At 41.2% G+C, this 20,654-nt stretch overlaps 2 protein-coding genes across 3 annotated transcripts in view; one reads left to right on the forward strand and one right to left on the reverse strand.

Moving 5' to 3' along the window:
* XYLB (xylulokinase) overlaps window positions 1–4,307 on the reverse strand; it is an 87,723-nt gene extending 83,416 nt beyond the window's left edge. Inside the window, exon 1 of one of the 2 annotated variants that reach the window (XM_027727837.2) lies at window positions 1,779–1,946. In XM_027727837.2, coding sequence (XP_027583638.1) covers window positions 1,779–1,823 — 45 coding nt within the window. In that variant the 5' untranslated portion in view covers window positions 1,824–1,946. Of the gene's footprint in view, window positions 1–1,778; window positions 1,947–4,217 lie in introns of those variants that run through there. The other variant, XM_039380752.1, reaches the window with a different exon arrangement.
* On the forward strand, window positions 1,304–20,056 carry LOC113991469. The gene is given in 4 exon segments (XM_027727840.2): window positions 1,304–1,349; window positions 14,191–14,580; window positions 19,225–19,733; window positions 19,735–20,056. Coding segments are annotated over 4 exon segments (1,035 nt in total). The 5' UTR covers window positions 1,304–1,318; the 3' UTR covers window positions 19,840–20,056.
* Window positions 20,057–20,654: the final 598 nt, after the last annotated feature.

Genomic DNA, 20,654 nt, shown 5'->3' on the forward strand with positions numbered 1-20,654 from the left:
AAAAGTGAGAAAGTAGCTCATGTTCCACACCTATTTCAACAAGGGAGAGAGTGCAAAGTGCTGTTAAAGGAACAGATTTAAAAAAAAAAAAAAAAAAAAAAAAAAAAAACTAGAAAAACTAAGTTCATCTTAAGGAGTTGCATTCAAATCACAAGGCCATCGCTATTTTTGCCATACTAAAGTAGGGCCATTACCTATGCACTGGCACAGTGCACCAGCTCAAAAAATGTCTCTGACCCACTGCAGCCTAATTGGCTCTCTGCTTGCAGCACAGCCCCTTGAAAGCACTTGATCAACCTAACCTGGATGTGTCTTTTCAAGCTCCCAAACTTCAGCACCATAATAGTGATTTATGCTCAAACACCTGTTTTTAACATATTCAGGCCTCTGCACAACTTGGGCAGTTTCTATTCAAGTGTGGCAATACCCAAATGTATCGACAAATCAGAATCTCAAGCAGAAATCTGAGCATCCATGTTCACAATCCTACTAGTCTTGATTCCCATGAGGACACTGGAAAGCTGGATTTGGGTGCAAATCACAGCTCCTATAAGAGCAGGCAGAGGGGTGTCCATGTAGTCTGAGTGTAGAGAAGTGTCCCAGCACTCCTTTTCAGGATATTTAACACATCCCTAGCAGGATAGGGAAGCAGGACACATTAGGACATGCAACCCACAGTTTCAGACACTATATGGGGCAAACAGAAAGGGACAAAGGATGCACTTATGCAGGTGAAGGGGACATGAGAACAACCAGGGACATGCAGTGCCCATGGCACATAAACGTCTTAAAACACGAGGCACTGGGAATTATTATGGCCATAAAACAAACCACAAGAAATTCCACTTCAGCACGGGGAAGAACTTCCTTACATTGGGGATGGCAGAGCACTGGAACAGGCTGCCCAGGGAGGTCATGGATTCTCCCTCTCTGGAGACATTCCAAACCCACCTGGACAGATTCCTGTCTCACCTGCTCCAGGTGACTCTGCCTTGGAAGGGCGGTTGGACTGGGGTGATCTCCAGAAGTCCCTTCCACAGAATGACAAAATCAGTCAGGTTGGAAGGGACCACGGTGGGTCATCTGGTCCAACCTCCCTGCTTAGGCAGGGTCGTCCTAGAGAAAGTGGCATAGGATTGCGTCTGGATTGTTCTGGAATATCTCCAGTGAGGGAGATTCCACAACCTCTCTGGGCAATCCAACCATAAGGACTGTGTGACTGTGGATTATCTGGCATCAGCTGTGGCAAGACGGAGCGTGTGCGAGCCCCGAGCACGGAGCATCGCTCCGCTCCCTGCATCCTGGGTGAGCCCTGGGCATGGAACACCGCTCCGCTCGCTGCATCCTGGGTGAGCCCTGGGCATGGAACACCGCTCCGCTCCCTGCAGCCCCGGCCGGGCCCGGGGACCGTGAGCAGCCCTGCAAAGCAAACCCGCCGCTGGGAGGAGGAAAAGGGGAACGGAAGGCTCTGAGATGGGACGGAAGCCGCCCGAGGAGGAAGGAGCGGAGAAGAGGAAGGCCTGTCCCCGCTCTGTGCTGGGGGCAGCGCAGCGGCCGCCGTGGCGGCGGTGCCGCCCGGACCGCATCCCCTGCATCCCCCGCATCCCCCGCATCCCCCAGGGGCAGCCCCCACTCCCGCCGCGGTCGGACCCTCCCGGCCGGCCCAGTCCCGCTCGGGGCAGGGCCCGGGGAAGCCGGGGCGGCCCCAGCCCCGCCGCCCTGCATGCAGGGGGCCGGCCGAGGGAGGGGAGAACAGGGCGGGGGAGGCGGCGCGGTACCTGCTGCGTGCTGAAATCCCAACCCAGGTAGCAGGGAGAGGCCATGGCACGGCACGGCACGGCCCAGCACGGCCCTCACCCGGGAGCCGGGGCAGGGAGCGGGAAGGGGGTGGCTCTGCTGGCCCGGCCTCCCCGGGCAGGAGCCGCCAGCCCGGCCCCGCGGAGCGGCAGCACCGCGGTTAATGAGTGCTGGGAGCGCTGGGAGCGGGACCAGCCCGCTCCCAACCCCGCACGGAGGGGCCGGGAACAGCTCGGGTGGGGGGTGAGACGATGGTGAGGTTGAGGTGATGTGGGGTGAGGCGATGTGGGGGTGATGAGATGTGGGGGTGATAAGATGAGGGGGGGTGATGCGATGGGGGGATTGTTATCCCAAACGCAGGCTTGCTCCCCGGTTCACAGCACCAATCCACACACCGAGGCAAAGTATTTCTGTATTTTACTCTAATTTGCACAAAGTGTGGCTCACCAGTCATCAAAACTTTACACTACTTTACACAACTTTACAAAACTTTACATTTTAACAAACCGAGGCATCAGCTTTCATTGGTTACAATTTACATAAGTTTTCTATTAATTAGTACTCAACCCCGTATTTGCTAGTTATCTCTCTCGCTTCTCATACTAATTAGTCCACAAGCACAGTTCTTCCCTGCGTTTCAGTCTGGGGTGTGCTTTGAGTGGGTGGTCAATTAGTCAGTGGTCGTGATCACCCACTGCCTGAATTACCTATCCCTCAGTTACTGCTCAGTCCTGCTGACTTCACTCTTAGTGGCTCTTGTTCACCTTTGGATTGTCTTCCCTTTTCCTTAAAACAACAGATTAGCCAAGCATACGAAATTCACAGTGCAACTGCTTAATCATAACTGTCCAGCAACAGCTACTGATTAACAACTAAAAAGAAAAAGAAATTGCAAAGTTTGACTCAAACCCTTATTCAGATCTTGAGGGGCTCGGTATCAGGATGATGTGATGGTGGGATGATGTGATGGTGGGGTGATATGATGGTGGGATGATGTGATGGTGGGTTACCCTGTGCCAGGGCTATGCACGGGGCTGCTGATCACCAGTAACCAGTGCCCACAACGTGGGGATCCCCAGTGGCAGCACCCAGGCCACTGCAGGGACCGCCCAGGAACCAGAACCACAACAACCTCAAGCCACAGTCCAAAGGAATTAATGAAATTTTAATATCCCATCACTGTGTACCAGCCATGTTGTGGTATCACACTCTGATCAGCGCAAACACACTTACACAGTATTCCATTAAAAAAACACCAAATTGTTTCTTTGGCTGAAGCTTTGTTTTCTAGTTTGCCTTTTTTCAGCTGGGAGGGTTGGGGAGGTTTTAGGGTTTTGTGTTACCTGTCATAGTATGTGATGAGCAAAGTGGAATTGCTTAATCAAAAGAAGGGTCATGTAAAATACACTTCCATTCTGCAATCAAGGCGGTATCTCAGCAGAGCTTTAATGAAGTCAAATAGGTTTTGCATGCCCAGGATCATAAACTGTTTTAACAGTACAAATACTTAATTTGAAATGCCTTTAAAGTTGTAATAAAAAATTTTCTCATATACTGAACATTTTAAATAGTCCCACTGATTTCTCAAAGCCCTAACTCCCATAGGTTTATACTTTTAAGATTTCTTGTTATTATTGCAAAGAAAAACCTTTAAAATATTAATGGCCACCAGGTAGTGGTGGAATTTCCCTTCTCCTAAGGGGAAGGAGCTCATGCTGGATGAACCTGTTCCGAACAAAGGTCTCACTTAACCAGAGGCTGTGAAAGAAATAATGTTTTCAAAATGTTACCAAGAACGGTTTCCTTAGTGTAACTTATGCCAGAAAACAAAGGATCAAATAACACACAGAGGCTGGGGGTTTTATTAACGCAGAATGTAACTGGTGAGTCAGGGAGGAAAGGCTTGCTCAGTCCTTTCACTGGCTGCATACTCCCTATAAACAATTAACAAGTTCAGAGGCTGAGGCTTGAAATGCTGCAATTTTCAGAAGGTAATTGCTTGCAAAAATGAAGAGAAACTGAAGTCAGTTCTGAAGAAAGCTGTAAGAATGATAAATTACTTCAGAAAAAGAGATATTAGTGGATTGCAATTTTTTTTTAAGGAGATATTGGCTAGTAGAAAAGAAACAAGACTATAAATAAAGCAATCTTATGAGGATGTAAGAATCAGTTATATTCTTCAGCAATCAGATCAGAAGAATAGTCCCAATTAACAAGAAATCATTTAACTTAAACAGCAGAGAAAAGTTGGGGAATAACCACTCTCGTGTTATTAGATCTCCTTTAATTAGGAACAAGGGCGACAAGACAATTTGGTAGGAAAATTCACCAGAGGACAAATTGGGAATGTTATTGTTGCTACTTTCACTTTTCATGTTTTTCAAAAGAAAATAAGGAAGTTTGGAGAATCAATGCCTTACCCAGTCGCTCTGTTGCCCATCCTCCCATCAAGGCAGCATTCTCTCAGATTTATTATTGATGTATGGAAAATGTGCATTGCTGCTGTTCTTTCTGCATTCAAGTTTCTTGAAAGCAAACAAGGTTTAGCTCTGCATTTATCAGTGAAGTTGCATTCATGTACTACTAATGTTTTAGCACTGACAAATCCACAATTTCCAGAGGGGACGGACAAAATGCCGTTTATAATTGAAATGTCACCACTGCAGATTAACAGCTTGAGGCAAAGCACAGATTAATCACTCAAGACACACAGAGCAGAGTAAAGGGAAAAGTGAGTTTATTCCCCTTTTCCTATTAACTAGTTTCTGACCTGATGGAGAAGCAATACTTCCATGGTCTCCCAGGCCTTTGGCTATCTAGATAAATTATAACTAGTATGCCAATTAGTGCTTTTTTTTTTTTTCTTCCCCCGCTGTCAAGTTAACTGCAATTGCACATTTATTTCAATTCTTTGCAAAATATAAATTAACTGTATTCCACATTCCTACATACTGAGATCTTTTCATTTTTTATTCTCACTTCCAGTATCAAAACCTGTCTCTGATCTCAGCTGCACCCTGATATGAACTTAGGTTTAACTGCATTCTTCAGCTTTGCACAGGGGAACTCCTTGAGAAACAGTGATAGCCCAACTTCCAGGCTTCATTATCATCACATCATCTGAGACATGCCAACAAGCTAGAGAGCAGCTAGTCCAGACCTTTGATATAAATTAGGATGACTATATTGACAGCAGTCCAGCTATCCTGATTTATACTGGCTACATAATTTAATGGGATGGGGAAGTACTCACACCTTCACAGGAAGTAACAGAAGTCCATGGGCAACAACAAAGCTACCAGTCTTTCTGCTTCCAGCAGTATATTTTGGGCACCTAACTAGCTATTTTAAGTAGCAGGGCAGTCAAGTATTTCTAAGCCCCCAACAAGTACTTTACACTTGTACAGCAGCATAGGTTAGCACAGCAGAAGCAATGGGACAAGTAAGAATTGTTGCACATACAGACATCAGTTATGAACATGCAATAAGCCACAGCAGCCCCTGTTAGACCAAGCATCGTCAGGTCTGCTGGCACAATTATCCTTTTTCCTAATAAGAAATCTTGTAGCTCTTTAATTAGCCTCACAAACATCAAACATAGTAAGCTGGGGCAGATACATGCCAACCTTTTTGCCAAGTAGCCTTAGCGTCACATGCACTGCTGCTAATGAGGTGGGATATGTTTACAATGTTAAGCTCCAAGTAACAACAATAACACATTAACACATCACCTTAAAAACAGAAAAAAATCCCAGCCTGAGCACTAGACCTGCCAGCTGGAACGATACCTGAACAACAGCAATGCTCTAAAGGTCGTTCCCTTTCTACTTAGCATCGCAAGTGCTCTTATCACAAAATCTCCAGCAATGTTTAACCAAGAGAATAAAAAGTACCACAGTACCATAAATTAAAAGATGACATTTCTGATCTTTTTATTGAGGTGGCATTATAACACCAAAAATGTTTTCCTTTCCTAAACATGCACTTGCCTGCTGAAGTTACTTTTGCACATGATCTTGGGGTAACCATTATGATTGTCCATACCTCCAAACACTGTGGAGAGTCTTGTTATTCCCTCAGCAAGAATAAGTACTTGATGTTTCAAAGCAGTGGATCGAGGTGCTGTTATCCACGGTAATTTCACTGACTGTGCTGGGAACGCCTGAACATGAGGAAGAACTTTACTGTGTGGGTGACCGAGCACTGGAACAGATTGCCCTGAGTGGTTGTGGAGTCTCCCTCACTGCAGATATTTCAGAACCATCTGGACACAATTCTGTGCAACGTGCTCTAGGACAACCCTGCTTGAGCAGGGAGGTTGGACCAGGTGACCCACTGGGGTCCCTTCCAACCTCCCCTGTTTCGTGATTCGACGAAAGCACGTACAAAGACCCAGCAAAATCCCTGGGTACGAGTTCCACAAGAGGAACCCAGAGCACAGTTGTTACTCGGAGACTGAAAATGTAGATTATTTAAGTACAGTGATTATTCCACAAACTTGTTGGTTGATTTAATTTTTTGACTTGTGCATATTCAAAGTCCCATGTGTGGTACTGCATTAGCAAATTATGGCCCTTTACAGAGAGTGAAGAATTGGTGCAGGATTCCATATAAAAGCATTTACCAGCACACGGAACAATGGGTACAAGAAAAGAATTTAAATGAAGGCTCAACTACACAATCTCAATTATACCATCAGTTTCATAGGTACTGGTCAATTTGCAGCTTTTATTTAATCATGTACATAAAATCCTCCAATTTCACTTCTATTGAATTCAGTAGGAACATGTGTTGACTTCAGTGGGTACTGAATCAGGCACTGTGGAATTGTATCTGGTTTTACATACTTTAGTTTTACAGATGTAATTTCCTTGACTCAATTAAGCTACCAGTGATTATGAAGTGCAGTACAAATTCCTCATGAGATTTCTGCATGGAAGTGAAGTGAAGGATGTTTCTGAATAACAAATTATTTTTAGGAGACTTTCCTTCTCTGCACAGATTTCAAGTCCATATTCATTCTCACAATAGTACTAGTACTTAACCACCATCTTTGGAGGACTATCTTAACTACAGCCATTTGCAAGCCTTATTAAAGTTACCTTATACACCCAGCAGATTTTCTTGAAGATGAATACTGAAGAGGTTTGTGTCCCAATGCTCAAAAGCAAATATCTCAGGAGCAAGATGTTGTCATCCAGATAAAACTTTTCATTAACAACAGATTAACCAGTTCTTTCACGCTATACTTGATTCTTATCAAACTCTGCTTACAGATAAGTACATTTTATAGATTAAAAGCAATCAAAGATAAACTCATTCCTATTCAAACAATGCCTGAAGTGGAAACAAATAAGGGAAAAACTTTGCACTTTTCAGCAGCATCCTGTAAGGATCAAAACTCTTTTTGGAATCAAGAAAGAATCAAAATCCTGTTGTTTTCAGGTGGAAAAATCAAGGCAGAGAAGCTATATAGCCTATCCAGTTTGGTTTAGACCCTGCTTGAAACTGTCACGGAGTTCCTATATACTTATCACATCTATTGGGAGAAGGAATAACCACAGGCTGCTGTCACCTCCCAGAGCTGTAGCCTTCATATGGATAGGAAGCCTCTATGGATAGGAAACAGTTGGAGATAGTTGGCATAGGAAAGATGTGTAGGTAGCAGTACCAGAAACATGAAGTTCATTTATCAGTAACTGGAATTTAAGGCATCTGTTGGGTCCAGGAACCCTCATGCATTTCCAGAATCCTCTGAAGAGATTTACTGAAGGCCATTCGGTTCCCTCTCACCCTCTCCTCATGGACAGTTTTATGACATCAAAATGCAGTAAATCTAACCATCTTGTTTGTCACACTAATTTAAGAAATCTGAGAACTAAGAAAGAAGTCAGGGAAACTGTAAGGGAAGATGTTAGAATTCATTTGTTTAAAATCTCTAACTGATAAATACCTTCAGTTTCTTCTTAGACTTGCCTCTGCACATTGTCACTTCCAATAGAAGTTCTTGGTGGGCAAGAACAGCAGAACTCCAAAATGAACAACTCCTGACGCTAAATTATGGAGGCTGATTTTTTGGTGTGTTTGATTTAAGCCTTTAGAGACACCCAGGCAGAGTGTAGGATCAGAGATGTTTGATATATACCTACATACACACACACTACCTAATTATATTTGCCTAAAGACACGAGAAATAAAAAGGGAAAGTAGAATCCTTATCAAAGAAACGAGAAGGTGGACTACATATGACCCACGCTCAAAAAACCTTCAGAGGGGCTTGAAGGAGAGCTGGGCCACCCTCCTTCCTTTTGACACACTTGAACTCTTTATGTCTGAAAGCCCATGAAAGATCAGATGAGAGGAAACACCTTGAGATCATCCTGAAAACTTCTGTCATAGACTTCTTCATCCCATTAGTGTGGGCATGCAGAGAGCACCAGAAAATGATCTTGCACCATCAGAAAGTCCTGTGCTCTACTCACAGCACTCTGTAACTGGGGCATGCCTTAAGGTTGTGCTTTCAAACAATAGAAACACACGTGCTCTTATCAAAAATCTCATTAAAAAGTAAACAATTATTGTTGATTTTACTAATAATGTCTGGAGCCGAAATAACAGCAGCCATCTTGTTTCTACCTTTCTTTTTGTTGTTACGTTTTCTAAGAATAAAATAGTCACTTTCTAACACTGCAAGACTGCATTTAAATAAAAATTTAAAAAGCACTAACAGAAAGCTAGAAAAAGGGGATTATCACAGTAACTTTTATCTTTCTTCTCAGTGCCAGTTAAAATCTACAGATATTTGTATTGTATCTTTTTAACCTCCATGAACAGTGTTGGACATGTCTAAACTCAGCACATGAATATCATGAATAATATACCTTTGGTCTCAGGTGTGCAGTAAAACCCAGTGTAACAGGAAATGCATTCAGTCAGTTAACCATTATGAGCATTTTTAATTATCTTTAAATCAACAATTATTCCTATAAGGTCCTCCAAACACTTTTTAATAAAAAACTAATTTACTACTCACAAATTAATTAGTATAAGATAAAATTAGTTGCATCTTTTTAAATGCGATTTTGCAGCCAAGGTCGGGAGCAGTAAACATCTACTTCAAGTTCTAAAAGCCACTGCTTTTGGACTATGAAATATTCTCAAATTTATTTTGCCTCAAGGAAATGAAGAATTGGTTCCATTGTGATGGAAGAACAGACTTAAGGGAAATAGGGCACTTCAGACTCCAGTGGATAATCAAACAAAAACCATTCAGATGATGTTTTGATCAGGAGTTTGTTCAATTAAGGAAAGGCAAGTTTTGACACAAACCCAATCACAGCAATAAATTTTCAGAACCTGTAGTGCTGTTAGGAGATACGTGTGCCCGTGCTAGGACATGGTTTGTCTGCTTATATTCCTCAGGAATCTACAACCCAAATGGAAGCCTCTAACATTTCAGGCTCAGGCAAATACACATTCACGCCACTCCAATAGTGCCACCTGCTGTGTACTGTAAAAATGTACAGGGGTCTGTAGATCCAAGAAACTCGGTTTAAAGACTGATTTAAAGAGAAATCATAATTTGGTGTGCAGATATGACAATACAAATTTATTTTTATTTATTAGCAACACCTAAACGGGCTAGGGGCACAAAGGAAGTTGTCCCACTATGGTACAAGAACATAACCCATGGACAACACATTTTCAAGTTTATGTCAGTGCCATAACAAGGCTTAGCTACATCAGCTCACTATACATCAAAACCACGATTAACCTCATGCTCTTTGCCATGTCACATACATTAGACCCGCAATTCATTTCATTAATTATATTGTGGCTGCAAATTATTCACAAAACACACACAAGTATGTATGTGTGTGTGTGTATACATATACATATGCACTCATGCCTTGATAAAAAGTGTACACACACGAACACACGTGCTGACAAACCCATATACACACCTACAGAGACTCAGTCAACTGCACCTCAAGTCCTGTGTTCAGTTTTGGGTCCCTCACTACAAGAAAGACATTGAGGCACTGGAGTGTGTCCAGAGAAGGATAACAGAGCTGGGGAAGAGTCTGGAGCACAAGACTAATGAGGAGCAGCTGCAGCAGCTGGGGATGTTTAGCCTGGAGAAAAGGAGGTTCAGGAGGGACCTTATTGCTCTCTACAACTCCCTGAAAAGAGGTCACGGTCTCTTCTCCCAGTGACATGATGAGAGGAAATGGCCTTGAGTTGCACCAGGGCAGGTTTAGATTAAATATTAGGAAAAAAATTTTCACTTAAATGGTTGTAAAGCATTGGAACAGACTTCACAGGGAAGTGATCCCTGGAAGTGTTAAAAAAATGTGTGGATATGGCACTTGAGGATGTGATTTAATGGTGAACATGGTAGTGCTGGGTTGACAGTTGGATTTAGTGATCTTAAAGGTATTTGCCAACCCTAACGATTCTGTGAAGATGCTTTGTTCACAAGCTTTCGGTGAAAAGGAAGCAAACTGCCATGTATACAGGATTGGTTCAGCAAAATAAAAACTAATTCTGTTCCCCGTTCCAGCTCTGCTGTACCACCTGGACTCATTCCCTCCATTTCACTGGGCATTTGGTTCCTTTATCCCATTTCTGGTTTTGTTGCCTACCCATGCAACTGCTTGGGAAGGGGCTGCCTTGTATAAACCATTTGTGTAACTACGTGTGATGGCTTTTCCATGATCCTGAGGGAATTCTACAGTACAAATAATTAACAATAATTTCCGATCAAATACAAACTCATTATACATTAAATGCTCTTCCAATGAGAAGTGAAGTGCACATATTTGAAGACAGAGCCTACATTTCAGGGTCAAGGGTGCTATGCTGGTAATTCCTTCTGCCACGCATAGTCAGGTTGCACAAGTCACTTTCACAGGAGGTCAGCGAGTCAAAAAGTGTGACTGGAATTTTAAAAAGGTTGGGTAACTTTTAAGACCATTAATAATGTTCGTATTGAATGCCAGCTCAAACTGTAATGAAGTTGATTAAATCTCCTGTTCCAATGTATAAATCGGCTGCCTGAAGGTCCAAAGGCACACTCCATGTGACAGCAACTCAGAACACTGGACAAACAAGGCAATTCCTGAGGTACTGCTTGCTACAGAGCACCAGATGTTTGTCTCAACTGAAGGCAGAGTATCAAAGTAGATCTACCAAAGCCATGATACATCAGCAAAACTCAAACATGCTTTTTCTACCGTAGAGAGAAGGCAACTTGAAAAGTATCTACAGTGTCTGACAAAGTATTTTGTTTACTGTTCTTTCCCTGGTTGAGGCAGGAAAAGGCTGCAGTTGAGGTAGGCAACACAATTTGCACGACACAAGCGTAGTGGGAAGGCAAGAGTAATTATTAAAAAGTCAGTTACTGCAGATTTACACATTGAGAGCCTGCTGAGCCTCACCAGAACTCTATGCACAGAGTGTTGTCACCCCCTGATTCCATCGATCATTTATGATGCAACCTGAGGAATAAGAATGAACGAGTGAACTATCTATGCTCAGTCACCTGGGAAGCTCAAGTGTGTTGAATAGGTTCAGTGAGGAGAACGGCTGCAACATTTCAAGCTCCTGCCAAAAGCCTCCTCTGAAATCAGCCATTTCAGCAGTTTGGACACATCAGCATATTTATTTCTTCTACAAAAAGCATGCCAGACTGCAGCAAACTGAACTTTTACTTTTTCTCTAGTAAGAAAGGGCCCAGAATTTCTGAAGCAGCAAGAAGGTTTGGATTATGTCTCACCATGAAGACATTCAGTCATATCTAAAACTTAGCCAAAAACCTGACTAAAACAAAATAGCCAAGTAGTCTTTCTAGTTACACAGATCAACCTGCTGTGGGTCTACTACTCTTATTACACAAGGAAGATCGTTACTATATAGTCTTTAATATCTTTATAATTTTTAAAATCAATGAATAAAACCTCTGCTCATTTCTGTTGTTGTTGTAATGGGTCTTAGTGCATGCTATATTCTACTTATATATAAATTTTATAATAACGTATTGTTGGTTCCCATCTATCCTCAGTATTTCATTAAAAAAACAAAAGTCTGAATTAATTACTCAGCTCCCTGATACCATCTAACAACACACCATCCTTACCAGCAGTGTTACACATCTTTCTGCTGTTACAACAGTGTGTGCACAAAGGGGACATAATCATTTCAACTACACAGATATAACTGTAGTAGTACAACTGGTTTTTTCTAGAGGGTTTAACATTTTGCTCAGAGAAGAGAACATTGCATAGAGACCTCATAGCAACCTTCCAGTATCTGAAGGGGGCCTACAGGGAAGCCAGAGAGGGACTCTGCCAGGAACTGTAGTGACAGGACAAAGAGTAATGGGTACAAATTGAAAGAGGGGAAGTCTAGGCTGGATATTAGGAAGAAATTCTTTACTGTGAGAGTGGTTAGGCACTGGAACAGGATGCCCAGGGAGGTTGTGGATGCCCCAAACCTGGCAGTGTTCAAGGCCAGGTTGGATAAGGCCTTGAGCAACCTGGTCTCATGGGAAGTGTCCCTGCCCATGGCAGGAGGGGTTGGCACTAGATGATCCTTCCAAACCCTTAACATTCCATGATTCTATGATCTTCTCTTGTGCCACAACTGCACCACAAACCTGTGCAGGTTCTCACAGGTGAGTGGTTATTTCCAGTCTCACACCTGTGGTTTATATCCATCTAAACAAAACCCCTTCTCAGACAGAAAAATAAACCATGCCCTCACAAGATATCTTGGAAACAGACCAATGTATAAATAAATAACCAATGGATAAATAAAAGCCCACTGTCAAAGTGATAGGAATGTTATCCATTTCTAAGAGAAATTACCATTTTCTTTGCACCCAAGGCAACTTCAAACCATTAATCTTTCCTACAGTTCCACTGAATTTTGTTGTGCTTGATGGAGGATACTACATATCCTCCAGATGCTTGCATAGAGCCATCCACAAAAAAACCAAAAACAAAAACAAAACCACCAACAACAACAAAATAAAACCAGAAAAAATACCACGGAACACAATGTTATTTCGCTTCCTCTGAGCACACATCACATTGTCTATTGTGATGAGCCCCGCCTGGCTCCCGTGTCCCCCCCGCCCGCCACATTCCATCGGAACCCGCCGCTGCTGTGATGCCACAGCCCCCGCCCGGCTGTTCCCGGATCCTTCTCTCAGGGACAGCCGACCTCGCCTTCCTCCCGGGAAGGAGCTCAGGGATCAGCTGCGTGAGTGCCCAAGGTTCACCTGGAGGCTGCTGTCCCTGGTGTGTCAGAGCTGTGCCAGGTGGCATTCCTACTTTTCTTTAGGAAAAATTAACGTGTCCTGCCTTATTAGCCGACCATTCTGACAATACCATCACTTCCATAAACACATCAGCTTTTGAGACTTATTTCTCTGCTTGTTTTATGTCACATATAAGGCAAACGGGCATTTTAGTTACAAAAGCTCGGTCTTGCATTCAAAGTGGCTCATGGGACATACCCCTGACTGTTTACTCAAATTACTTCTGAGAAAGTCCCTTTAAACTCTGACCAAAAGTGTGTCAGTGCATGAAACTGAGCAGATGACAATTGTGTTAAAACTACAGTTTAACTGCATTATTTTTTCACATAGGCCCTTGTGAACCTATTTCAGGAACAAAAACTTGCAGTACCTAGTCTAGGCATAGTTTCATACTTTATCCAATATAAACAAAAGCCATGTACTTTTTAAATTTTTGCCTCACTTTAGATAATACTGTTACATGTATGGTAAGTCTTAAAATGTGGCTTACCGTGTATTTGAAGGGTTTGCTCAGCTCTCAGTAACAAAATTATTATTTCTGTAATTTATTTCATCTTATAGAACAGCGGAAATCCTGGATGAGTCAGAGTAAGGTGTTCCTGTCTCCAGCCTCCCAATTCCAAGTGTCATTGGCACATACTCTTCTGATTCTGCACTGAGGCCTGAACACTTTTAACACATTCTTTAAAAGAAAGCAATAAGCACAAAAGTATTAAGGCATAACAAATTGTCTCCTCCCACCCCATTGCCCCAAGAAGTGTCAGCAAGAATGAAACTGGGTGAAAGTTAAGGAAGGGACAGTGGAGGGGAAAAGACACAAAACACATGGAAAGAAACATGGAAAAATATTTCCCAGGTGGAACTGCTATCCTGGGGATGCATCCTCAATACCATCCCTTTAAAAATTAACATTGCTACATAAACCAGTATTACCCAGCCCTTTCTGCACTTGACTGTGTTCAAGGAGGTTTCGTATTTCACTGTTTTTCTTGGCAAAGGTTCACATGCTTACAACCTTAGGTAAACATTAAATCCATCTATCCAGTCCTGATCATGAACTCTGTGTGCAGGAGCTCCAGACACGCCGCATGAAAACAAGCTGACTGACAGCCACGACTTCAGCGCAGACCAGGCAACTTCTGACACAAGTCTCCCTGCTTGGAAGAAAGTCACTCGTTCACTTAGGAAGACTTCAGATGCTTCATACTCGATTTGCTTTCTTGCCAACACAATGAAGGAAGTGTCCTGCTTCTGCACAACTTTTTCTTCCTTGTTGGAACAGATGGTGAAGGTTTACAAATACATGACTGGTATTTTTTCAGTGACTCACACCTCAGAGCCACAGGTTTCAGACCGTGGCAAGCAGCTCACCGAGATGGATGTAGGCAAACTTGAGGAGCAGTATGACCATATAAAACAGAAGCAAAAACTGCAGCCAGACATTATTGTATATAAAACAGGTATGCTTATACTGATAGGAAAAAATGCATATGTAATGTAAAGACTACTTCTTTAAAGATTTAATAACTTCTGGCTTTGTTCTTTTGATGTTCAGCTTCAAGAGAGGTAAAAGTGAATTCTTTTTCTGTCATTTTGGGGTTTTATTCATTTCTCTCAAGGTTTTTTTATGTTTATGTCAATTTATATCTATTATCTTCATGTCAGTGAAACATTAACTTGTATTTGAAACAGATGAACATATTTGAAGTAAGGTGTTACAGGTTTTATATCAGTAAAGTAAAATTCTAAACATAGATGGTAGCTCTTACAGAAGCCACGTACTTCATGTCTGTACTCAGTGTATTTGTGCAATGTATTCTGTAACATTTCTGCTCTCTTGAATGTTTCTATCAGAACCTGCAATTCTGGGTCATCTGTCTCTTTTTCCCTTCTCTATCTGTGTAAAGAAAGACTACAGGAAGCAACAGCAAATACCAAGTAATGAGCACAAGTTGGGTTTTTGTTAAAAAAAAGTTATACTAAAGGTTATAGTGGGTAACTAAAATACAAGCTTTGAACAGAAGGTCCTGTTTTGAAAGTATCTTCAGTGCATATTACTTGGAAAGTGCATAAATAGAAAAACAAGTAACAACATGTATCACTCATTTACCTGCTATGTTAGACAGATTTTATGTAAGAAACTTTCAAATGTTTTAACGTTTAGTTAGACTACTGCTTACAATACTACACTGATATATTTTCATTAGATTTGAAAGTTAAATTGATATTCAGAATACTAAGCCAATTAATGAAGTTATGTTCTGAATTTAATTGCAATATGAAAAACATGCTTCATTCACCTCTCACATTAGTATTTATCTTAACAAGTACAAAACTTAGGTTATTTCATTCTTTACATTTTCTCCTAGATTTTTCAGCAGTTCTAGAATTTGGCTGTGTCAGACTTTGCGATCAAAACTATTGAAAAAAACACATAATTATGAACTATACAACAAATTCACTTCTTAAATATTCTTTCATCCACATGTTTTGAAATTCTCATGTTAAAAGAATTAAAATCTCTGTGAGGAAGAAAAAAATATATACAAGCTTATTTTATCAGATATGAAAACGCAGTTAACTTGAAGACAAAACAGCCCAACTAATCAGCTGTAGCAAAAATATAAGTTAGTTAAAGAAAGGAAGCAGAAGCTTTATTCAGATTAATTCAAATGAAGCTTCAAATATAATGAATGTAATCAGAGCAGATTTTTTTCAAGGCCATTTGAAGATTAAAAGATGTAAAAAAGTAGGACTGCACAGTTTCTGGGAAGTTTAAAATTTAAGTGTTGAAAATCCACATACAAGTATTTTTAAACACATACCCCAAAACATTCACAAAACCACATAACCCACAGCACTGAACTTCTATCTTTAAACACCCTGTGTGGAAAGAATTCATGTCACTGTTAGAAGTAGTTGAAGTTTGGGGGGAGGGGGTTGTTATGCTCAGTTCCTGTGGTTTGGAAGCACTTGGAACCTGTTACATGCATCAGTTTACAAGAATATGTCAAGCAGAGATGAACACTGCCATATCAGGAGAGCCTAATGCCCTACACTATCCTAAAATTCCAGCTAGTACCAAAAGGCAGTCCATGTGTGTATCAGTGTTTTGTACTGACAATAAATTGTTTCCCTGCCTAGAGGGTAAGATTGTGGCTAGGCTGGGAAAGGCACGACAACAGTAGCACCACCACAACCCCACACATACACACAAACCCCAAAGGCCTGACAAAAAACCCTCATGGAACAAGCACCTTCAGTCACTCGTGGTGTCAAAAATCCTTGCCAAAGGTCTTTGTTCTAACTAAGGTGCCCTGCACCTTTCCAGCCTCACGGGCCAGCTTTCTTTTTATGATACCACAGGGATTTTGAGCACTGCAGGTTTATTGCACGACAGTTGGAATGATAACTCCAAGTTTCCTTGAGGACTTTTAGCTCTGTATGTCACTATCTGTTTGCCAGAAATCATGGACCTTTAAACAGAACTTAAGACCCTCTAACTTCCCCAGTTTTTGATGCACGTGTCAGTAACCAAGAAGTCACCTGAAAATGACTTTGTTCTGTTTCCTCCCCAGTACACACAGCCACGTTCACGTTTCTGCCCATTCCTGATTATTTGAGAACAAAGAGCACGATAAGATTTGAAAGTCACCAGCTAGGAGATAATACAGCAGTGTATTCATTATTTATTGGCTAAGAAGATGAAAAACAGTATTTACTTTAGGAATTAAATGGGAGCATTCAGCACATGCAGTCACAACAGAATAAACACTGGGGCACTGACTGCAGAAATCCCTTCCAAGTATTTCCCAAGCTAATTCAAAATAAGATTAACTTCTGCCACTCCGGAACCTTAAAAGTATCTATTGATGATGGGAGCATATGAAAAAGTCCAGAGGGTAAACAACTCTGCAACAAGGCTATAATACACAATTTAATTAAAAAAAAAAAAAAAAAAAAAAACAAAAAACAGAAAGGTCTGTCTAATTGCAGCTTTTTAAGAAGTTTGGAGAGAGCTGAATATGTGTCAATTAAATACACAGTGGTTCAGGACTCTTGCATTTCTATCCAAGGTCAGTGCTCAATTTTGTGTGCTGCACCTGTAGCCAAGTAAGGAATCAAATCAAACTTGAACTCAAAACCAGTGCAGACTATTGAAATTTGACCAGACTCATTACTCTTTGATCAGCTCAAGCCAGATCATAATTCTTCTGATGACCAGTTCATAAGGTTCTAGGTAATACATGATATTGCCTATCAATGCCAGTTCAGCCAAGAGCACAGTTAACATTCCCAAGAACATGATAAGGTGTTTCACCTCAGTCTCTCGGTTCCCTTCTCTCTTGCTTTTTTCTCTCACACACGGAGAACAATTACTGGTTTTCATAGCTTGGTGCTCTACTGTGCTGTTCTGCAGAACACACAGGGCTCTGTTTTGCAAGTGGACCTTTGTGTAGCCACTCGAAGTCAGCATTATTTCTTGGATAAAGTCCAGTCATAACTTTGATTCTCACTGTCTCGTGATGCAGAACTGTGTGTTCTTATCTCTCTGAGTGGTGTCACCCTAAAAAAGTCTGTTAGCACACTTCATTGTACAGACGGATGCACAAACACACCTGCATCTCAAAGCTCTGCCAGTGCTTTAGTCTCCTTTCTCCCAGTAACACAGCAGGAGAGCAGAAGGTGTGGGCTCACACAGTTCTCCCTCCCAGCCACGCTGCAAAGCAGCTCTTATCAGATCAATCCTACGTGGCCAACCCACAGAGCATAAAAAGTTCTGTGATGTTATGCTGGGGTTGTTGCTTCAGCAATAACCAAAGGCAGCAGTGAAAGCCTCTCCTTAGCCAAAGCACTGTTGTACAGGTTCATTTACTGCCAGTAAATCAGCTGGGTCTGACATCTTCAAATACCTCTTTGTAAAGATGGCACGAAAGGCAGCTGTAAAGGAGAGGTTGTGCTGTTGGGTTTTTGTAAAGGCAGCATCCTATTCAAACTAGCTTCATTTCAAATTCAGGGTTACAAGCCTTTTAAAACAGCTGTTCAGAGACACGCTTTCAGAATATAATCAGCACTCTTCTATGTCTACTTTTTTCCCTTTACTATGCTTCATAACTGATACTGCAACAGACACAGCACCTATAACTCAGCCCTGTAAATAAGGCCAGCATTCAGCACAGCTCCTACTTTAAACTATATTTATCCCAACTAAGGTATATTTCATTAGTAGTTGCAGCATCAACTGATTATCTTTAGTGCAATGGTTCAGCTTCTATTCATTTTCAAGACACAAAAAACCAGTTCTGTCCAGTAATTTGATGACTGCTACATGTAATTAAAGTAGCATTAGCAATTCTATTCCTAATATCTTACACATTTCTTTCATACCACTTTAAAAATTAAGCTACAGGGATACAAGAATAAAAAGGAGACCAGATTCTCTCCCACTGTTACAGCTACTCTCTACTATTCATGGACCAAGATTTCTCTAAGCAATCATTCAGGCAACACTAGTGTGATAAGCTATTCACACCCTTTATACTGACTGTAATAGTAAAATTGCAGTAAAATATTAAAATGCAGGCCTATATGTTAATGATTCCTTATTATGAAAAAGAAGACATTCACAACTTATTTCATCTACAAATGGGCACAATGTTATTAAGTTGTGAATACAAACTTGAAACAGTATCAAACAAACTTTTTGCTTCTCAAATTACAGCATCTACCACACTGAGCAAGTCTCTACTCACCTTCAAGAAGTTTTGCTTGCAAACAATTAATTACTGAAAGTCAATTCTCAATCTGTGCTGTTAATGAGTCTTAGAGTACTGGTTAGATCAATATTGACTTGATAAATTTCCATTTTCATTTGACTAAAGCTAGGATACCTTTTGTGTCCTCAGGACTGTAAAACCAAGCATGAAATAGTTGTAATCTTTAACCTAGCCTCAAAAGAATTTGCACTACTCTCAGCCACAGACAGAAAGAGCACAGACAAACTCATGTGTTAAAGCTCTTCAGATGAGTCTCTGCCACAGAAATCATACCCTTGGTGTTTTTTTTCCACCGTGGTAACGTGCGCAAATGTATTTCTCTCGTAGGTGAACAGGAATCTGTTCTCCCAGAATCGATGGTGAATGCCGTCCTAATTAATAAAAAAGTTAGAAAATCAAAGTCATGCACAGGAGACGTTCCTGTCAGAAAGGTCACAATGGAGACAACCAACGGTGGCAACTTAGAAGGCGACCTGCTATGGCACATCCACCTGGGAACTCACCGCCTGGGACAAACCCCGGGACGAGGAGTCTCCTGGGACCTTTCGCACCGCAGGAACAGACCGTGGAGTTTTGACAACCAGAGACTGATTTCAAAGGGAAGCGGCACATCCCAACCCAAGGAATTAGGAGGAGAAAGTGAATTATCTGCACTCAGTCAACTGGGAAGTTCAAGCCTGTTGAGCAGTTTCAGTGAGGAGAACGGCTGCAACATTTCAAGCTCCTGCCAAAAGCCTCCTCCGAAATCAGCCACTTCAGCAGTTTGGACACATCAGCATGTTTCTTCTACAAAATGCATACCAGCCTGCAACAAAATGAACTTTTACCCTTTCCCTAATAAGAAAGGGCCCAGAATTTCTGAAGCAGCAAGGAAGCTTGGATTATATGTCTCACCGTGAAGACACTCAGTCATACCTAAAACTCAGTCAAAAACTTGACTAAAACTTAAAATAGCAAAGTAGTCTTTCTAGTTACATAGATCAACCTGCTGCAGGTCTACTACTTTTATTAGCCAAGGAAGATTCTTACTATATAAGCTTTAATATCTTTATAATTTTTAATATATGATTTCGTCATTCACTTTCAAGACATTCAAGATGCTTTCTGATGTATTTTTAAAATTAATTAATAAAACCTCTGCTCACTTCTATTGTTGCAATGGGACTTAGTAAGCAAAATTTTTTTTCTTACATATAAATTTTATAATAACATATTGTTGGTTCCCATCTATACCCAGTATTTCACTAGGAAACTAATGAGGTCTCCCCTCCTGCAAAATCTTTTAGAGGAAGAAGACCCTCTCTTACAGGTGCTTTTCAGTGACAAAAACAGGAGCTACATATCACCCACTTCTGGCAGCAAGTGTTCAGACAACTCTCTTTCTCAAACATAGGCTTCAGAGAAACTGGATAAGTGAAATGTTTCCCCATTTCATAATGGGAGGCATGAGACGTAATAGCTACTATTTTTTTTCCTTCACAGTAGTTCAGTATTTAAAGAATTATTAGAAACAACAACAAAAAAGATAAAACACAGATATGCATAATAGGTATGGGTATAACAGGGAAAAAATACTAGATAACAATTAGTCCACATGAAACAAGAAATTGCCTGGAAGGAAATACTTCAATAACTTCATTGTCCTTTGATTGAATTAGTTATCTTAATTAAACATGGACCTTGAAAACCTTGGTTTTAAACTCCATGCAGTTTTATGCGTGGACTAAGTAACTAACTCCTTTGTAAACCCTTCCATA

This window comes from Pipra filicauda, unplaced genomic scaffold (genome assembly GCF_003945595.2).
Source record: "Pipra filicauda isolate LSUMZ 115617 unplaced genomic scaffold, ASM394559v2 scaffold1_size10287979_pilon, whole genome shotgun sequence".
NCBI lineage: Eukaryota > Metazoa > Chordata > Aves > Passeriformes > Pipridae > Pipra > Pipra filicauda.